Genomic DNA, 16,066 nt, shown 5'->3' with positions numbered 1-16,066 from the left:
ACAGCAACTCGTCCATGTTTACTAGGATGCTCGTAAAAGGCACAAACCTAGAAGAAATTTTATATCGGGTCATGATTTCTAATACAAAGCATAGCAGGTATGAAGTTAGGCAATTCAAGTGAAGTACTGTATTAATACTCTAACTGCACATTACGTTTGATTTCTAACAGGGAAGATATAGCTAAAAATAAATATTGAAAATGATATTGTTAAGATACAATAAAGTTTGTTCATACTTACCTGGCAGATATATATATAGCTGTATTCTCTGAAGTCCGACAGAATTTCTAAAACTTACGACACACGTAGTGGGAGTTAGGGTGGTTAGTACCCATTCCCGCCGCTGGGAGGCGGGTATCAGGAACCATTCCCATTTTCTATCAGATTTCTATCTCCACTGTCTCCTGAGGGGAGGTGGGTGGGTACTAAAAATATATATATCTGCCAGGTAAGTATGAACAAACTTTATTGTATCTTAACAATATCATTTTGTTCATGAAACTTACCTGTCAGATATATATATAGCTGAATCCCACCTTTGGCGGTGGGAGAGACAGAAAAAGGATTTTAGGAAACATATAAATGTATATGATTGACATCTTGGTTCCTTACCTGTTAGCATAGCTGACTTCGTGATTACTGTCACCCAAGCCTGCTTCTGCTTCACTAGAGTTACCAACAAGGTACTAACGTTTCCAGAGGCCGTGTAATAGTGTTTTTTTTAAATAACTCCTAAAATAACTGATGGATTTCCATGATATCAAAGCAGGGAGCACTTCATACAATGGCTTAATTTTGGGAAATGCTGTGCATTGCCAATTACGTTTCATTATCTTTTTTACTTAAGAAAATGAGGCTAAAGCCAGTCTTAGCCACCCACACATTCGCAAAAGTGATGACGTACCTCAGTGACGTTGGTATAACGTTTTTTCCCCTGTACCTCCCATCCCCCGAATTGTTAAACGCCTGTTTAACTCCTTAGATAATTGTCATACCCCAAGCAATACGAAATTCTTTGTCAGTAAAAGTTCAGCATACCTGGTAATGTGATTCGTGACTTTAGACTTTACCTAAACACAAGACCAACCTTTTATATCTTACCCACTCACTTACATTGAAGATCAAGAATGAGACTTATGACAGGAGACAAAAGAAGCCATGCTAACCCTACACTTCGCACTTCAAGCGAGTGTTGGTAAAGCAATAGAAATATAGTTTTCTTTAGGTTAAGCCGTAGGACTCATTCTTCCATACAACACAGGTTACTCGATACATCAATTGCCAGGAAGAAAATGACAGAGAGCATTGTTTGATATAATTTATCATATCAATTTCACCAGAGAGTACCTTGAATTCCTTAGAAGGTAGACTTCTAAAAGATGTTTCATATAAGGTTATTGACATCGGCCATTTGATAAATTTTGAAATCATATATATATATATATATATATATATATATATATATATATATATATATATATATATATATATATATATATATATATATATACATATATATATATATATATATATATATATATATATATATATATATATATATATATATAGTATGTGTGTGTGTAAATGGTGAAGAGTTTCAGCGCAATTGTAGTTTTGCAATGGCGAGGACAAAGCAACATATTTGCCATGACTAAAGTCGAATCTATATGAAATAGTTCAGAGCTACTACTACAACTGCTGCCGATGATTACCTTGGATGTACTAAAAGGGCTCTGAGGTAGGAGTCGAAGTCGGTGAAATTATTTCTGAATCCTGCTCCAGTCTTGCCCCAATAACATCATTCCAAATATAAAACTCTCTCAAGGAAAAAAATTGTTTTCTATTTCTACTAATATTTTTATTTTATTTTATTTTATTCTATTTTTTTTTTTAGTCGCAAATCTAAAATTTGTAGGAGTCCCAGTAGAATATCTCTCAGTGCGATTCCACACCCCTGTTTTAAACCTCTTCTATTATGTTCGATAATTTGTGTTAACCATCTAATCATTATCTACCATAAAACATTTTATTGCTCTTCCGGCTCATTTTATATGTGCAGTACACAGTCTTTCCTAACAGGGATTTACTCGGTAGCCTAATAACAATGGGAAGAAGGCAAGAAGGAAAGGGGGGGGGGGGAGTACTAGGATAGCCATAGGTGTAAACACCGAAGGAGGGTTGGGGGAACCTCTGCGTCACAGTTACGTCATTAAGTACCACTTCTTCGAAACGCTCTGAAGGAGGGGAAGAAGTTCCTCTTTTTTCTAAGAGTAAACGGGTTAATTAAGCACATCTGTCAATTCATTGTACCACCAAAAATTAGGCCAATGTTTGAAACATTCATTGCTGTAGTTTCATGGAAATTCATAAGCCGGTTTGTTAGATATTTGGGAAAAACACTATTACACGGCCTCTGGAAACGATAGTAGTGACCTGTGTAGTTGGTGCGCTCTAGATGATCTGTCAACGGGGACGGGACCACAATGTGACTAGACCATGACCATACTTCTGAGGGCAACGAGGCAAAAACCACCAACTAATTTAGCCTAACAACAAACTCCCATATACCAAAGGCTAAAGGAAGGGACGACTGTACTCGGCAGCCGACCCTACAACCATAAACATACAAATATTAAAAACTCACCTACCCTTTTCTATGGGAAAGGATGAGTGCTACCTCCTGCCCCCAAAATAGTGTCTGCGGCGACGTATGGTCCGAGAGAGTAACAGTTTTCATAGGTCGTTCTCACCTCCCGTAGGTAGTGCGAGGCGAACACTGAGTTACTCCTCCAAAAAGTAGCACTTAAAATGTCTTTAAGAGCCATGTTTTTCTGAAAGGCTATTGAGGTCGAAATAGCCCTTACTTCGTGCGCATTAACTTTTAGTATCTTAAAGTCGCTGTCTTTGCAAGAAGCGTGCGCCTCTTTAATGGTGTTTCTTAAAAAGAATGCCAGTGCATTCTTGGACATGGGCATGTTTGGTCTCTTGACCGAACACCATAAGTTCTCCGCAGAACCTCTGCAATCCTTCGTTCTACGAATATACTCTCTAAGAGCCCTAACAGGACACAGGACTCTTTCTGGCTCTTGACCAATGATCTCTGCCATACCCTTGATCTCGAATGTTCTAGGCCACGGATTGGAAGGGTTTTTCGTTTTTTGGCCAGAAACGACATACCCAAAGAGCAGACTGCATTATGCCCTTTGAAACCGACGTGTTTGCTGATAGCCTGTATTTCGCTAACGCTCTTCGCCGTCGCCAGAGCAGTTAGGAATACAGTTTTCTTCGTCAATCTCGTAGAGACGAAGAGGAAAGAGGTTCAAAGCGATTTGACATTAAATATTTGAGGACCACATCCAGGTTCCACGAAGGTAGCTTCGGAAGTGGTACCTTGGTCGTCTCGAAAGATCTCAATAGATCATGATCCTTGTTGTTAGCGAGGTCAAGACCTCTATGGCGAAAAACTACAGATAGGACGCTTCTGTAGCCTTTAATAGTTGACACTGCCAACTTCAGATCTTGTTTCAGATAAAGCAAGAAGTCGGCGATCTGGCTCACAGAGGTAGTGGTAGAGGAAACTCCTTTTCTCTTACACCAACTTCTAAAGGCTGCCCACTTCGATTGGTAAACCGCGATTGATGATGGTCTCCTCGCGGTGGCGATAGCTTTAGCCACTGATTTCGAAAAACCTCTCCGCTCTGGCCAACTTTTGGATAGTCTGAACGCAGTCAGACTCAGAGCGGAGAGGTTTTTGTGGTACCTCTCGAAGTGGGGCTGTTTGAGTAGATCTCTCCTTAACGGAAGAGATCTCGGATAATCCACTAGGTAGAACATCACCTCTGTGAACCAGATCGCTGCGGGCCAAAAGGGGGCGATTAAAGTCAACCTCGTCCCCTCCGATGCTGCAAATTTTCTCATCACCTCCCCCAGGATCTTGAAGGGGGGAAAAGCGTAGAGATCCAGGCCCGTCCAATCCCATAGAAGGGCGTCTACTGCTACTGCTCCCGGATCGAGAACCGGGAGCAATACAGAGGAAGTCTCGCCGTCCTTGACGTTGCAAAGATGTCCACTAAGGGGCATCCCCAAAGACCCCACAGTTCCTGGCATACTTCTTGATTGAGAGTCCACTCTGTCGGCAATAACTGTCCTTGTCGACTGAGGAGATCTGCCCGGACGTTCTCGACTCCGGCAATGAATCTTGTCAACATATGACTTCTCTCTCCTTTGCCCAAAGTAGGATCTCTTTCGCTAGAGTAAACAGGGAGCGAGTGTGTGTTCCTCCTTGTTTCTTCAAGTATGCCAGGGCTGTGGTGTTGTCCGAGTTGACTTGAACTACACGACGGGAGACTTTGTTCTGGAAGAACTGGAGCGCTAATTGAACCGCTGCCAGCTCTTTGAAGTTGATATGCCAGGTTACCTGTCCCCTCTCCAGGTACCTGACACTTCCTCCCCCCCTAGAGTTGCTCCCCACCCCGTAGATGACGCGTCGGAGAACAACACTAGGTCGGGGTTCTGAAGCTTGAGGGATATGCCCTCTGACAGCTTCCAACGGATCGAGCCACCATCTTAGATGGTTCTTCACCTCTTCCGAGATGCTTAACTTCATGTCGAAGTTGTCCTTTTCTGTCCAGCTGTCCGACAGAAAGAACTGAAGAGGTCGGAGGTGTAGCCTCCCCAGGGAAACAAACTTCTCCAGCGAGGAAATGGTCCCCAGCAGACTCATCCATTCCCTCACCGAGCATGAATCCTTCCCTAGAAAGGCCGACACTTTTTCTATGCCTTGTTGCTGACGTTCCTGGGACGGAAAAGCCCGAAAAGCCACTGAATCCATCTGAATCCCCAGATACACGATGGACTGTGTTGGGTCAGATGTGACTTTTCGAAGTTCACCAGAAGTCCCAGGGACGCAGCTAAAGACAGAGTCGTTTGCAAGTCCTTCAGGCACCGGTCTGCGAGGAGGCTCGTATGAGCCAGTCGTCCAGATAGAGCGAGATTCTGATGTTGGAAAGATGGAGCCACCTCGCCACGTTCTTCATTAAGATGGTGAAGATCAAAGGGGCCGTACTCAGTCCGAAACAAAGAGCCCTGAATTGAAAGACCTTCCCTTTCAGTACGAAACCAAAGGTACTTCATCGATTGGGGATGTATCGGGGACGTGAAAGTAGGCGTCCTGGAGGTCGAGTGATACCATCCAATCTCCGGGTCTTTAGGCCCCAGACTGACTGAGGTGTCTCCATCTTGAACCTCTGCTTCTCTATAAAGAGGTTTAGACGACTTACATCCAAGACGGGCCGCCACCCTCCCGATTGTTTCGGTACAAGAAAACAATCTGTTGTAAAATCCTGGGCGTTGCCAGGTCTAAAAACCTGTTCCACTGCTCGTTTCTCGAGCATCTGCTCGAGCAGGTCGAAAAGTATCTTTCGCTTTGTTAGAGGATACGATGGGGACAAGTCCCTGGGAGTGGAAGTCAACGGGGGCGGCTTTATGAAAGGGATCTTGTAACCCTTCTCTATGACGTCGAGAGACCAGGTGTCTGCCTCTCTTACTCTCCAGGCTTCTGCAAAAACAACTGCAGCCTGGCTCCTACCGGTGACTGAAGGCACGATCTCTCACTTCTTGCCCTAGACTTGGAAGGGGCTCTACCTCTAGAAAGGCTTCTTCCTCGAGGAGACGATCTAGCGGAAGTCCCTCCACGAAAGGGCTTCTGCTTTCTAAACGGTTGGGCTCCTGACGACGTTGAAGGGCCAGCCGGACGTCTCGAAGACTGAGCCAACAGGTCTTGTGTGGCTTTCTCTTGCAGACTAACTGCCAGATCCTTCACCATAGCTTGGGGGAAGAGATGACTCGAGAAGGGAGCATACAAAAGTTCTGTCCTCTGTGCGGGAGAGACAGACTTAGCCGCAAAGTTGCAATAAAGCGACCTTTTCTTAAGAACCCCTGCTGAAAAATGAGAGGCTAACTCCTCTGAGCCATCCCTGATGGCCTTGTCCATGCATGACAATACACTGGACAGCTCCCCCAAGCTGATCGAGTCTGGCTTACGAGATTGGTTGTCTAAGGCTCCAAGACACCAGTCTAAGAAGTTGAATACCTCTAAGGACCTAAACAGTCCCTTCAAAAGATGGTCCAGTTCTGAAGTCGTCCAAGATACTTTAGCTGAGGCTAAAAGGGCCCTCCTTGAGGCATCAACCACGCTGGCGAAATCACCTTGAGCAGACGTAGGAACCTTCAATCCTAATTCCTCGCCTGTCTCATACCACATCCCTGCCTTACCGCTAAGTCTAGACGGAGGCAGGGCGAAAGTAGTCCTTCCTTTTGCTTTCCTAGACTCCATCCAGGCGTTAACCTTCCGGAAAGCTCTTCTAGTAGATAACGACGTCTTCATCTTCACGAAACCTGGAGACTTGCTTGTCTTCGACGACGAAAACTGAGAAGGAGGAGCAGCAGGCTGGAAAGTATCGCCAAACGAATCACGAAGTAGTCGTGCCAAAACTTGATAATCTGACGACGCAGACGTAGCAGGTTGTTCTTCATCAACATCCTCGGAAGAACCGCTAAGTTCTCCTTCTTCCCTACCCGAGTGCAAATCCGAAGGAAGAGGCAGAAGTCCTTTAGCTCCAAGTCTCCTATCCGAACGATGAAGAGAAGACGAGGGTAACGGATCCTTAACAGTCACAGGATCAGGAATCACCTTTAGAGGCGAACGTGCCAAAGTCTCGGGAACAACATCCGAGTGACAGCGAACTTCCACATTCGCGTCCACAGAGCTCTTACTAGAACGTCTACGAGCGTCCATCTGAGCGTCCAACGTAGCGTTCTCTCGAGCGTCCAAATCAGCGTCCGACCGAGCGTCCAGCGAAGCGTCCAACAAAGAGACTCTTCTAACGTCTCGCGAAGCGTCCTTACGAACGTCCCGCGAAGAAACTTGATCAACTGCCCGACTAGCGAATCGTTGAGTGTCAACACTGTCATGTCGAAGAGGGGCCGAACGCATAGAAGTCCGTCCGACAGCTACAAAATCGTCGTCAGCAGAAGCGTCGAAGTCGGAACGCCGAGCGTCCTCTCTACGGGAAGAGAGAGGAGCATGTAGAGAACTCTCTCTAACCTGGCGTCTAACGTCACCTCTAGACGAACCCTGGGGAGCAAAACGAAGTCTAGAGGGCGAAAAATCAGAAGACGGGGACGAAAGAGGAGCCGTTGGAGAAGACTGCTTAGTTCTCTTGATAGGCAGTCTATCGTCTTTCCTTCGACGAGGAACCGACTCCTTCTGCTTCAGCAAAGCGTCCAGTTGCCGTTGCATCGCAATGATGATCTCCGTCTGAGATGTCTCCTTACGCGGAGACGAGCTGCGCTTGTGAGAAGGAGAGGGGCGAGGGGATGCCTTCTTCCTTCTCCCAGGAACAGCCTTGGCTCTAGAGCGACTGGGGCGCTCGCGGGCGTCATCGTCGGATGACGTCCTAGACTTCTTCTGGGGCGGAAAAGCTACGCTTTCCGGAGAAGAATGCCACTCAGACAAAGCATGACGTGAAGCGTCAAGCTCTTGAAGAGTCCTCTTCAAAGGTCGCGAATCCGAACGAGATTCCCACCCCTTGCGCGGGGAGGACGCGTCGGAAGACGAGAAACAATCCTTCAGGATACGTGCTCGAGCACGCTCCTTAGCAGCCTGGGAAGCGTCCACAGGAACTGCTGAAGGGACGCCAGATCGGTGGGGGTTCCCCGTAACCCTCCTTCGGCCTTCGACATGCCCTCTCCTGAGTCCTGGGAGTCCGGCAGAGGTCCCAGCCTAGAGGCGCTATAGGGCCGATCTGACGCCCCCTCCACTTCACTAGGGGCACTATCACTGCACTTATTTTGCCTGTTTTCAAGGGCAAGCACTTTAGATTCAAGCGTCTTCAATGAATCCAGAATAAGCGAAAGGGCATTACCCTCCGCAGACACCACTTGAGGGCCCGAAGGCAACACTACGGGGTTAGGAGACACAAAATCTAAAGGAGGGTTAGAAGGGGATACATTAATACCCTGTCTGCTACCCGACTTACTCCTGGAGGAAGACCTCCTAATCCTATCACGTTCTAACTTATTTACGTAGGATTCATACGTCTTCCATTGTAAATTATCCAAGCTTTCACACTCATTACAGCGCAAATCATATTTACACTCTTGCCCCCTACACCCTTTACACAATGTGTGAGGATCAACCAAGGCTTTAGGAAGCCTAACCTTGCATTCCACTTTCGAGCACACCCTGGCGCTAGCCAGCCGAACTACATCCAGACATATTTAAGGAAAAAATCTAAGCCAAATTCAAAAAACAGTCCAAGTCACGTATGCCAAGCTATCGATCCAATCAAAAAACCAAAAAGTCAAGAGGATACTGAAGCAATGAAAAGTTTTCCAAAATCCTGAGGCGGAGGTGTGTAAACAGATGTTTACGACACCGGCGACAGAAGAAATCTGATAGAAAATGGGAATGGTTCCTGATACCCGCCTCCCAGCGGCGGGAATGGGTACTAACCACCCTAACTCCCACTACGTGTGTCGTAAGTTTTAGAAATTCTGTCGGACTTCAGAGAATACAGCTATATATATATCTGACAGGTAAGTTTCATGAACAAATTACTATGTACTATGCTATTACATATACAGTTATTGGCAGATATAAAAACCCCTATATACAGACTCATTTCTCAAGGCATTAGTACTGGGCTTACAATATTATAATGTCATGACTTAGTACTTGAACCACTTGGAACATTGCTAGGTAATCATGACCTAAATCTTGGCCAACTTTCATTATCAGTTTCCCTTACACCTTCTAAGTATTTGCATAATATATGTACAATGTATATAGTGGTGCAATACTGATACAGTTCACAAATCTTTTAGATTTTTCACTATATTAAAAATTTATGATCCAACAAAACACATTTAACTGTAACATAACTTATACTTACAGGTCTGTTTAAAGGATATGATATGCTGCCTGTGGACAAGACAGCTACAGCTGGCCTGGCAACGTTAAGAGTAGAACCAAATGGATATATAAAGGACATGGACCTGTCAGGAAGATGGAGAGAATTCACAGCTCTGAGAGGGATACAGCATTATTTGATTTCATAAAATTGTAAAATGCATACAGTACTACTATACTGAAATGAATGAGGTTAACCCAGTTGAGTTCAAATAAATAGATACATCAAATCATATAAAATAAATGGGCTATGGTGAGACACGAATACACTAGAACAAGCAGTGCTTATATGGTTGACTAGAATCACTACAGACCTATTGGTAATTGTCTCATCAATTATGAGTCCAGGAATATTTTTGCCAGAGGCTTCAAGGATGGCGCGATTCAGGATGCCATTGGTAATGAGGCACTCCTTGGGGTGGAAATACTTGTAGTAGCAAGTGCGTACCACTGAATCTGTATGAAAGAAAAGTCTAACTAAAACAAGAAAGGTTTTCCGATGCAGAAAAATAGGCTCATACTAAAAATGATTGGCTTACGCTACATATTTCATCTCATTTGTAGACAGGTAAAACCTCTGAAATACACATGAAATTAAAGGTATGAACTAAAGATACAAATCAATTGAATATAGTATTTGTCAAACTGCTCCAGAAATATATCTCATACAAACAAATATTAACAGAAAAGAAAAATGGAAAATCAAACTACACCACAGTTCTTCTTAATTATTTCATAAGAAACATTTATTGATGAAAGCAGAGTGCCTCATACACTTTATATGGCACAATAACTGCAGACAGGAACAACCCTAAGTACCCACCAATTTCCTTTTCTTTTACATGCAATAACCCAGTAAGGTACATCCAGTGATCACACTGTGATGATGTTAGGAATATTTATATTTCAAAACTCACCATTGTTGATAGAAATACCATATTCTTCAAGAAGGAAATTTATGTTTGTGTTGGCCTTTTTTTCACCTCCTTCTTCTGCCATGACCAACAGTCTTCCCCCTTCATCAACAAACCTCCGCAACATAGAAAACTGTCCTTCTGTAAATTTCTGATGTGGACAGGCAATCACGACAGCTCGTGCCTGACCCAGGGTCTCTTTGTTCAGGTCATCCCGGTTACTGAAATATAAAATAAATTTGTTTTTTATGCAGCATAAACAAAACCCTCTATACTGCACTGAAAAATGATGATAACAAAAAAGCTTTGTTTCCTATTTGTATTAGTTGACTTCTAAATTAGAGCGGTCACTGAATTAGCAGGTAAGGTCTTTGAGGTCTGAATTTCATGACATCATTGTTGCCCTCAAGATTCTGAACTACTACAGAGACAAATTTTCAAAGAAAATTGAAAAAGAGTGTCTACTAAATGCTGTGAGTCTGAAATCAAGCAATGGCTCATTTGAGGCATATCACCCTTTACCTGTAAAAGTTTTCAGCACAAACTTTCTGTTGGCGACAGACAACACAACAAACTCTCTTTAGAAGCATATTACACAGTTTAGTGCATAAAGTGCAAAAATTGCTCCTTTGCATTTATGTACATATAAAGCTTGACTTTACTGCAATAATGGGGAACAGTATAATTGTGTGGGATTTAATTTGGGGGTTGAAAAGCAAACCAGGGGTGGTCATAAGTTGCTTTTGTCCGTAACGCTTTAAAGACGATTAAAAAAATTAGTTTTCACACTAATCTTCACTAATGTGGACGTGATAATTAAAGAAATGCATTCCTTTAAATATATGGTGCTTTACAAGAACCTGAATACCTTGTCTGGTATGCCTTCTGTGACACCTAACTTGTACTCTAGGAGTTAATGATAGAATAATAAATAGAACGGAGTGAAAATGACAGGTATAAAATTTCAATCCCTTTATATTTCTGGAAGGGCTGTGCACATAAAAATCTAACATATGAACAAATCCCTCACTCTAAAAAAACTACTTCAGATTAAATAACATCTTACCTGACAATCTTCCACTGGGTCTTGAGTTTCTTGTGTAACACCTTGAATCCATCACTAAGTTTAAAGATTTCCCCTTTGGATTCATCGAAGATGATGATATTACTTTGTTCCTTTTCTCGGGGTTCTGCTTCTTTCTGTAAAACAAATGAATCTTTTAATAAAAGAGTACAGAGGAGCCACAGTATTAGCGTATTTGCAGTATTTTTCAATGAGAAATATCCACAAATTACAGATTTTCATATAAATGTCATGATTAAATGTACTTTTTGTGATAAAACTATTTAAAATACCAGGTATAAGTATTTTTAGTGTGTTTTTCTTGAGTTTGATCTAAGAAAATAGGCAGTTTTAAGCATTTTTATGGTGGTTCTAAGTATTTGCATATTCTAGCTACTCGTGGGGTGGGGGGGTCTTGTACGCATCCCCTGTGAATATGGGGGATCCACTGTAGAGCAATTTAATATATGTACTATTTCAGTTTTACGGAATGTTGCATTTCAAACCTTGTACTATATATGAAACTGCCAGGAACAGAATCCTGCAATTAACCACAATTCCAATTTAATTCATGCCTCCACAAAATGCTTTTCACCTTATCTTTCAAATTGTAAATGAGTCTTGTTTCACAAAGTATTATATAGTTCATCATTTCCCCTCTAGGTGAAACATACAGTAGTACACACACAATCATTCATCAGCCAAAATCTATTAAGAACAAATTAATACATTCTCTCTAGATTACCAACATTATATTCACTCACCGCTATAGGAGCCATGGCTGCAGAAGACGCAATCTGTTGCCCATCAAATGTTAAATAAGAAATAGCCCAGAACTTCACTCACTAATTATAGGGAGGCTAAACTTACAGATGTAGAAATAGGCGTCCCACTTTTCATATCAACTCTGAAATGATAAATTTAAAACTGAATTCACATAACAAGGGCACTGCATGATCTATTTCAAGATGAAGACATTTCCATAGGGTACTTTATGAAATGAAGAAAGCATGTACATACTATACTGATTTACTGACAATATTTAAAAATAACTGGCACATTGCAAAAAACATTCATAATACTTAAGAAAACTTTAACATGTAGATTGTTTTTCTAATACTGTACAATCACCTCACCTAATAAAAAGGTTTATGAATTTACCACCAATATTTTACAGTGCATCCTACTAATTACAGTACATATTGCACCATTTTGTGAGGTTAAAGAATTCCTGAAGCATGATGTTCTCATACATGGCCATTTAAAACAATAAGCAAGAATACAAGTTTAAGTGATTCAAAAATGTCCTATTAAAAGTCTACAACAAAATCCTTCAGAAAAAATTTGGTTGCAAATTGTCAAAATAAAATACAGATTATTATCCAATTGATCCCATTTACACTGATAGTAAGAAGCCATTCATCAGGGACTGAATTCTAATGGCTTAAAGGTGGAAGATTTAAATATTGAAAAAATATGTACATACAATACATAGGAGGAATTAGTGGCATAAAATTTGGGTGGGACAGTGTATGTATAATCTTTTGTACACACCTTGTCAACAAAAGAAAACGCAAGACAAATGTTACTTTTATAAACAATTACAATGACAAAAATATGCACTATAACTGGTTCACTTAAGGTAGATTCTTGGATGAGCCCTATTCTCACGAGACGTTAGTTTGGCGGCCGCTGATTGGCTGGGAGCTGCCTACCTCCTGGTACCAGCCAATCAGCGGCCGCCAAACAAACGTCTCGTGAGAATAGGGCTCATCCAAGAATCTACCTTAAGTGAACCAGCTATACCTAGTTCCACTCATTAATGAATGGCTTCCTGTTATATTTTATAGTATGTAGTAGGGGCTCTACATTTAGCAACAGATGCATAGGCTAGCCTACTTCATTGGGTCAGAAACCTGCACAGACCCATTTGCAAATTGCCAATTGATATTCTGCTGAGAACACTTGCAGTGCCATTTTATAATTGTGTCCTTGGTGAGGTGACTTAAAGTAAGAGATGGCTTCATCCCAAGGGCAGGAGGAAGTTACAGGTGGTAGGTTAGGCTGTAACTTTTTGAAGTGCATACAACTCGTGTGAATAGCGAGAGTGGAGGACTCCTCACACTTCAAAAAACCCAATGCCAAAACCTCACTTTGGCAGGTAAAATGCAAGGGGGTTGGCCTCATTACCTGTGTGGAGATCACAGGTACATGTCCCCAAAGAATGCAGTGAGAATGAGAAGGACTCCTCACACTTGAAAACCCCAAGGCAAAACCTCATTTTGACAGCTCTAAATGAATGAGGTTGGCCTCATTACCTGTGGAGGAGATTGGGGTTTATTTACGTTTCGAGGAATGCTAGCGAGCGAGTTATAACGTACTAAAGGGTGGACAGGACCCCTAACACTTGATAACTACAACCTCGAACCCCATTTTGACTGGTGAAACGTGAGGGGTTGGCCTCATTACCTGTATACAGATCAGAGGGTTTGCTTTTTGTTCCTGAGGAACGCGAGGGAATGAATGAGTGCATGAGAGTGAGTGTGAACGAGAAAATCACAATAATAAACCTCGTTTTGACACATAAAATAAGTGAGGTTTACCTGGTATCATTACCTGCGGAGGAGACACTGTGGTTTGTTTACGTTCCGAGGATGCGAGAGAGAGAGAGAGAGAGAGAGAGAGAGAGAGTGAGAGAGAGAGAGGAGGAAAGTAGACGTGAGAGAGAGAGAGAGAGAGGGAGAGAGAGAGAGAGAGAGCCACAACAATGCCTAAACCTTATTTTGACAGATAAAATGACTGGGGTTCAACGATACCCACCTGGTTTACCTATCATTACCTGTGGAGGAGAATGGGGTTTGGGTTTGGGTTTGTTTATGTTCCGGAGGAATGCGGAGAGAGAGAGAGAGAGAGAGAGAGAGAGAGAGAGTAAACCACAACAATAAACCTCATCTTTACAGATAAAACGACTGTGGTTTACCTCGTTACCTGTGGAGGAGAATGGGGTTTGGGTTTGGGTTTGTTTACGTTCCCGAGGATATATATATATATATATATATATATATATATATATATATATATATATATATATATATATATATATATAGAGAGAGAGAGAGAGAGAGAGAGAGAGAGAGAGAGAGAGGAGAGAGAGAGAGAGAGAAAACCACAACAATAAACCTCATTTTGACAGATAATAAAACTGGGGTTCAACCGTAAACATCTGGTGTACCTACCATTACCTGCGGAGGAAAATGAGGTTTAGGTTTGGGTTTGTTTACGTTCCCGAGGAATGCAGAGAGAGAGAGAGAGAGAGAGAGAAGAGAGAGAGAGAGAGAGAGAGAGAGTAGAGAGAGAGAGAGAGAGAGAGAGAGCTAAAACAATAAACCTCACTTTGACAGATAAAATGACTGGGGATCAACCTTACCCACCTGGTTTACTACCATTACCTGTGGAGGAGAATGGGGTTTGGGTTTGGGTTTGTTTACGTTCCCGAGGAATGCGAGCCAGAGAGAGGAGAGAAGAGAGAGAGAGAGAGAGAGAGCGAGAGAGAGAGATGAGAGAGAGAGAGAGAGAGAGAGAGAGAGGAATCATCAATGGAAGTCAACCTCAGACGTTCATTTGTTTTTCGCGCTCGGAAATCCCCGCAGCAGCAGCAACAGCAGCAGCAGCAGGAGGAGACCTCGGCCGTCGTCGGACTCGCTTATTAAGCCCTTTGTTCTCTGGGGGGCACGAGGGCGCTTCGTACCCTCGGAAGTCGCTGTGACTGGCGGCGGATCTCGCCGATTCGAAGGGCGGCTTCAACGTGAGGAGAGAGAGAGAGAGGAATAATAATCCTCCTCCCTTCGTCGTGTCTCTTGTGTGGTGGTGTTGGGTTCGCCATGTTTATGATGTAGAAGTTGTTTTTTGTTTATTTTTTTTTTTACTTTAAGCGGATTTGTTTTGTGTTTTTTTTTTACTTGTGGTGATTCGCGAATCCTGGTGGTGACGCCCCGCGGGAAGGAAATCGCCCGAATCCCCCCCGAAATCCTCCCACAGGTGAGTTATAAATCCGTTTGCGGATTTCAGTTGTTTTTTTTTCTTTTAGCTAACTAGGCTACGTTCCTTAGTCTCTCTCTCTCTCTCTCTCTCTCTCTCTCTCTCTCTCTCTCTCTCTCTCTCTCTCGGATTTGTATAATCCTCTAGGGTAAAAAATCCCCTTGTAATCCCCCGAAATCCCCCTCAGGTGCGAATCAGATCCATGGGTTAAGTAGGGGGTTGGCTATTAAAAGGAAATCCTCATTTCTTTAGGCCTACTATGTCGCTAACAATTAGTATTTTTAACCTCATTTCCTTTAAGGGATTACGTACAAAATCCTTTCTTTAAGCGAGTAACCTACAAAATCCTTTGGTAGATCTAAGGGATTATCCACAAAATCCTTTCAGGATTACAAGATCCTCTCTCCGAGGAATACGAAATCCGTTTTGAATAGGCCTACAGTGTCGAAATTATCTCTTGTAAATTGTCATTGTCCTTACGTCCGTTTTAAATGACTAAGATCCTCGTGACGTAGGTTACAGCTCCGTTATCAGCTGTTGCTAGGCCTTGCCTTATCCTTCTGCTTAGGTCTAGGTATATCCCCCATCTGCTTAGGCCTAGGCTCCCCTGTCTTATCCTCATGACGTGTCTTTGTTAACAGTAATGTCCGTCCGTGGATTCATTTTCTAAGTTCCACTCAGATTGTTGTTATTGGGCATAGCATTGTTACAGGCCTAGTTCTGTTGTTAGGTAGGTGAATGTTTCGTCAAGAATGTGAATTGTAAGATTATGTAGGTTAGGCCTACTACCCGAAATGTTTTGCCATGTTTTGTCAAGGTTATTACATAGAACATTTAATGTTAAGAATATGTAGGTTAGGCCTACTACCCCAAATGTTTTGCCATGTTTCATTAAGAACGTTTAGCGTAAAGAATGTGTAGGTTAGGCCTACTACCCAAAATGTTTTGTCATATTTTGTCAAGAATACTATTTAACATAGAGAATATGTAATTTAGACCTTCCTGAAATGTGTTGCCATGGGTCAGCTTACCCAACTTACTCATATAGGTAGGCTACAGGCCTGGAACCATTGAGAATTG

The 16,066-nt window shown here is 42.5% G+C and overlaps 2 protein-coding genes across 8 annotated transcripts in view; both read right to left on the bottom strand.

Annotated features, from left to right (window-relative positions):
• LOC135203597 (intraflagellar transport protein 52 homolog) overlaps nucleotides 1-14,432 on the bottom strand; it is a 20,893-nt gene extending 6,461 nt beyond the window's left edge. For 2 of the 7 annotated variants that reach the window (XR_010311969.1, XM_064233390.1), the window contains exons 1-7: nucleotides 13,565-13,635; nucleotides 11,713-11,855; nucleotides 10,952-11,085; nucleotides 9,889-10,106; nucleotides 9,286-9,427; nucleotides 8,955-9,057; nucleotides 12-47 (exon numbers count right to left, since the gene is read on the bottom strand). Coding sequence is in view for 6 of the 7 variants with exons in the window: in XM_064233390.1 (XP_064089460.1) it covers nucleotides 12-47; nucleotides 8,955-9,057; nucleotides 9,286-9,427; nucleotides 9,889-10,106; nucleotides 10,952-11,085; nucleotides 11,713-11,727 (648 nt within the window). In the remaining variant the exon portion in view is untranslated. Of the gene's footprint in view, nucleotides 1-11; nucleotides 48-8,954; nucleotides 9,058-9,285; nucleotides 9,428-9,888; nucleotides 10,107-10,951; nucleotides 11,086-11,712; nucleotides 11,856-13,138; nucleotides 13,164-13,266; nucleotides 13,389-13,564; nucleotides 13,636-13,768; nucleotides 13,834-14,379 lie in introns of those variants that run through there. The other 5 variants (XM_064233394.1, XM_064233393.1, XM_064233391.1 and 2 more) reach the window with 5 other exon arrangements.
• The window catches only part of LOC135203319 (uncharacterized), a 319,432-nt gene that overhangs the window by 184,310 nt on the left and 119,056 nt on the right, over nucleotides 1-16,066 (bottom strand). The window lies entirely within an intron of this gene.

This window comes from Macrobrachium nipponense, chromosome 36 (genome assembly GCF_015104395.2).
Source record: "Macrobrachium nipponense isolate FS-2020 chromosome 36, ASM1510439v2, whole genome shotgun sequence".
NCBI classification, from domain to species: domain Eukaryota; kingdom Metazoa; phylum Arthropoda; class Malacostraca; order Decapoda; family Palaemonidae; genus Macrobrachium; species Macrobrachium nipponense.
Note: the sequence above shows the minus strand (reverse complement) of the source record. Positions and strands in the feature narration are given on the sequence as shown.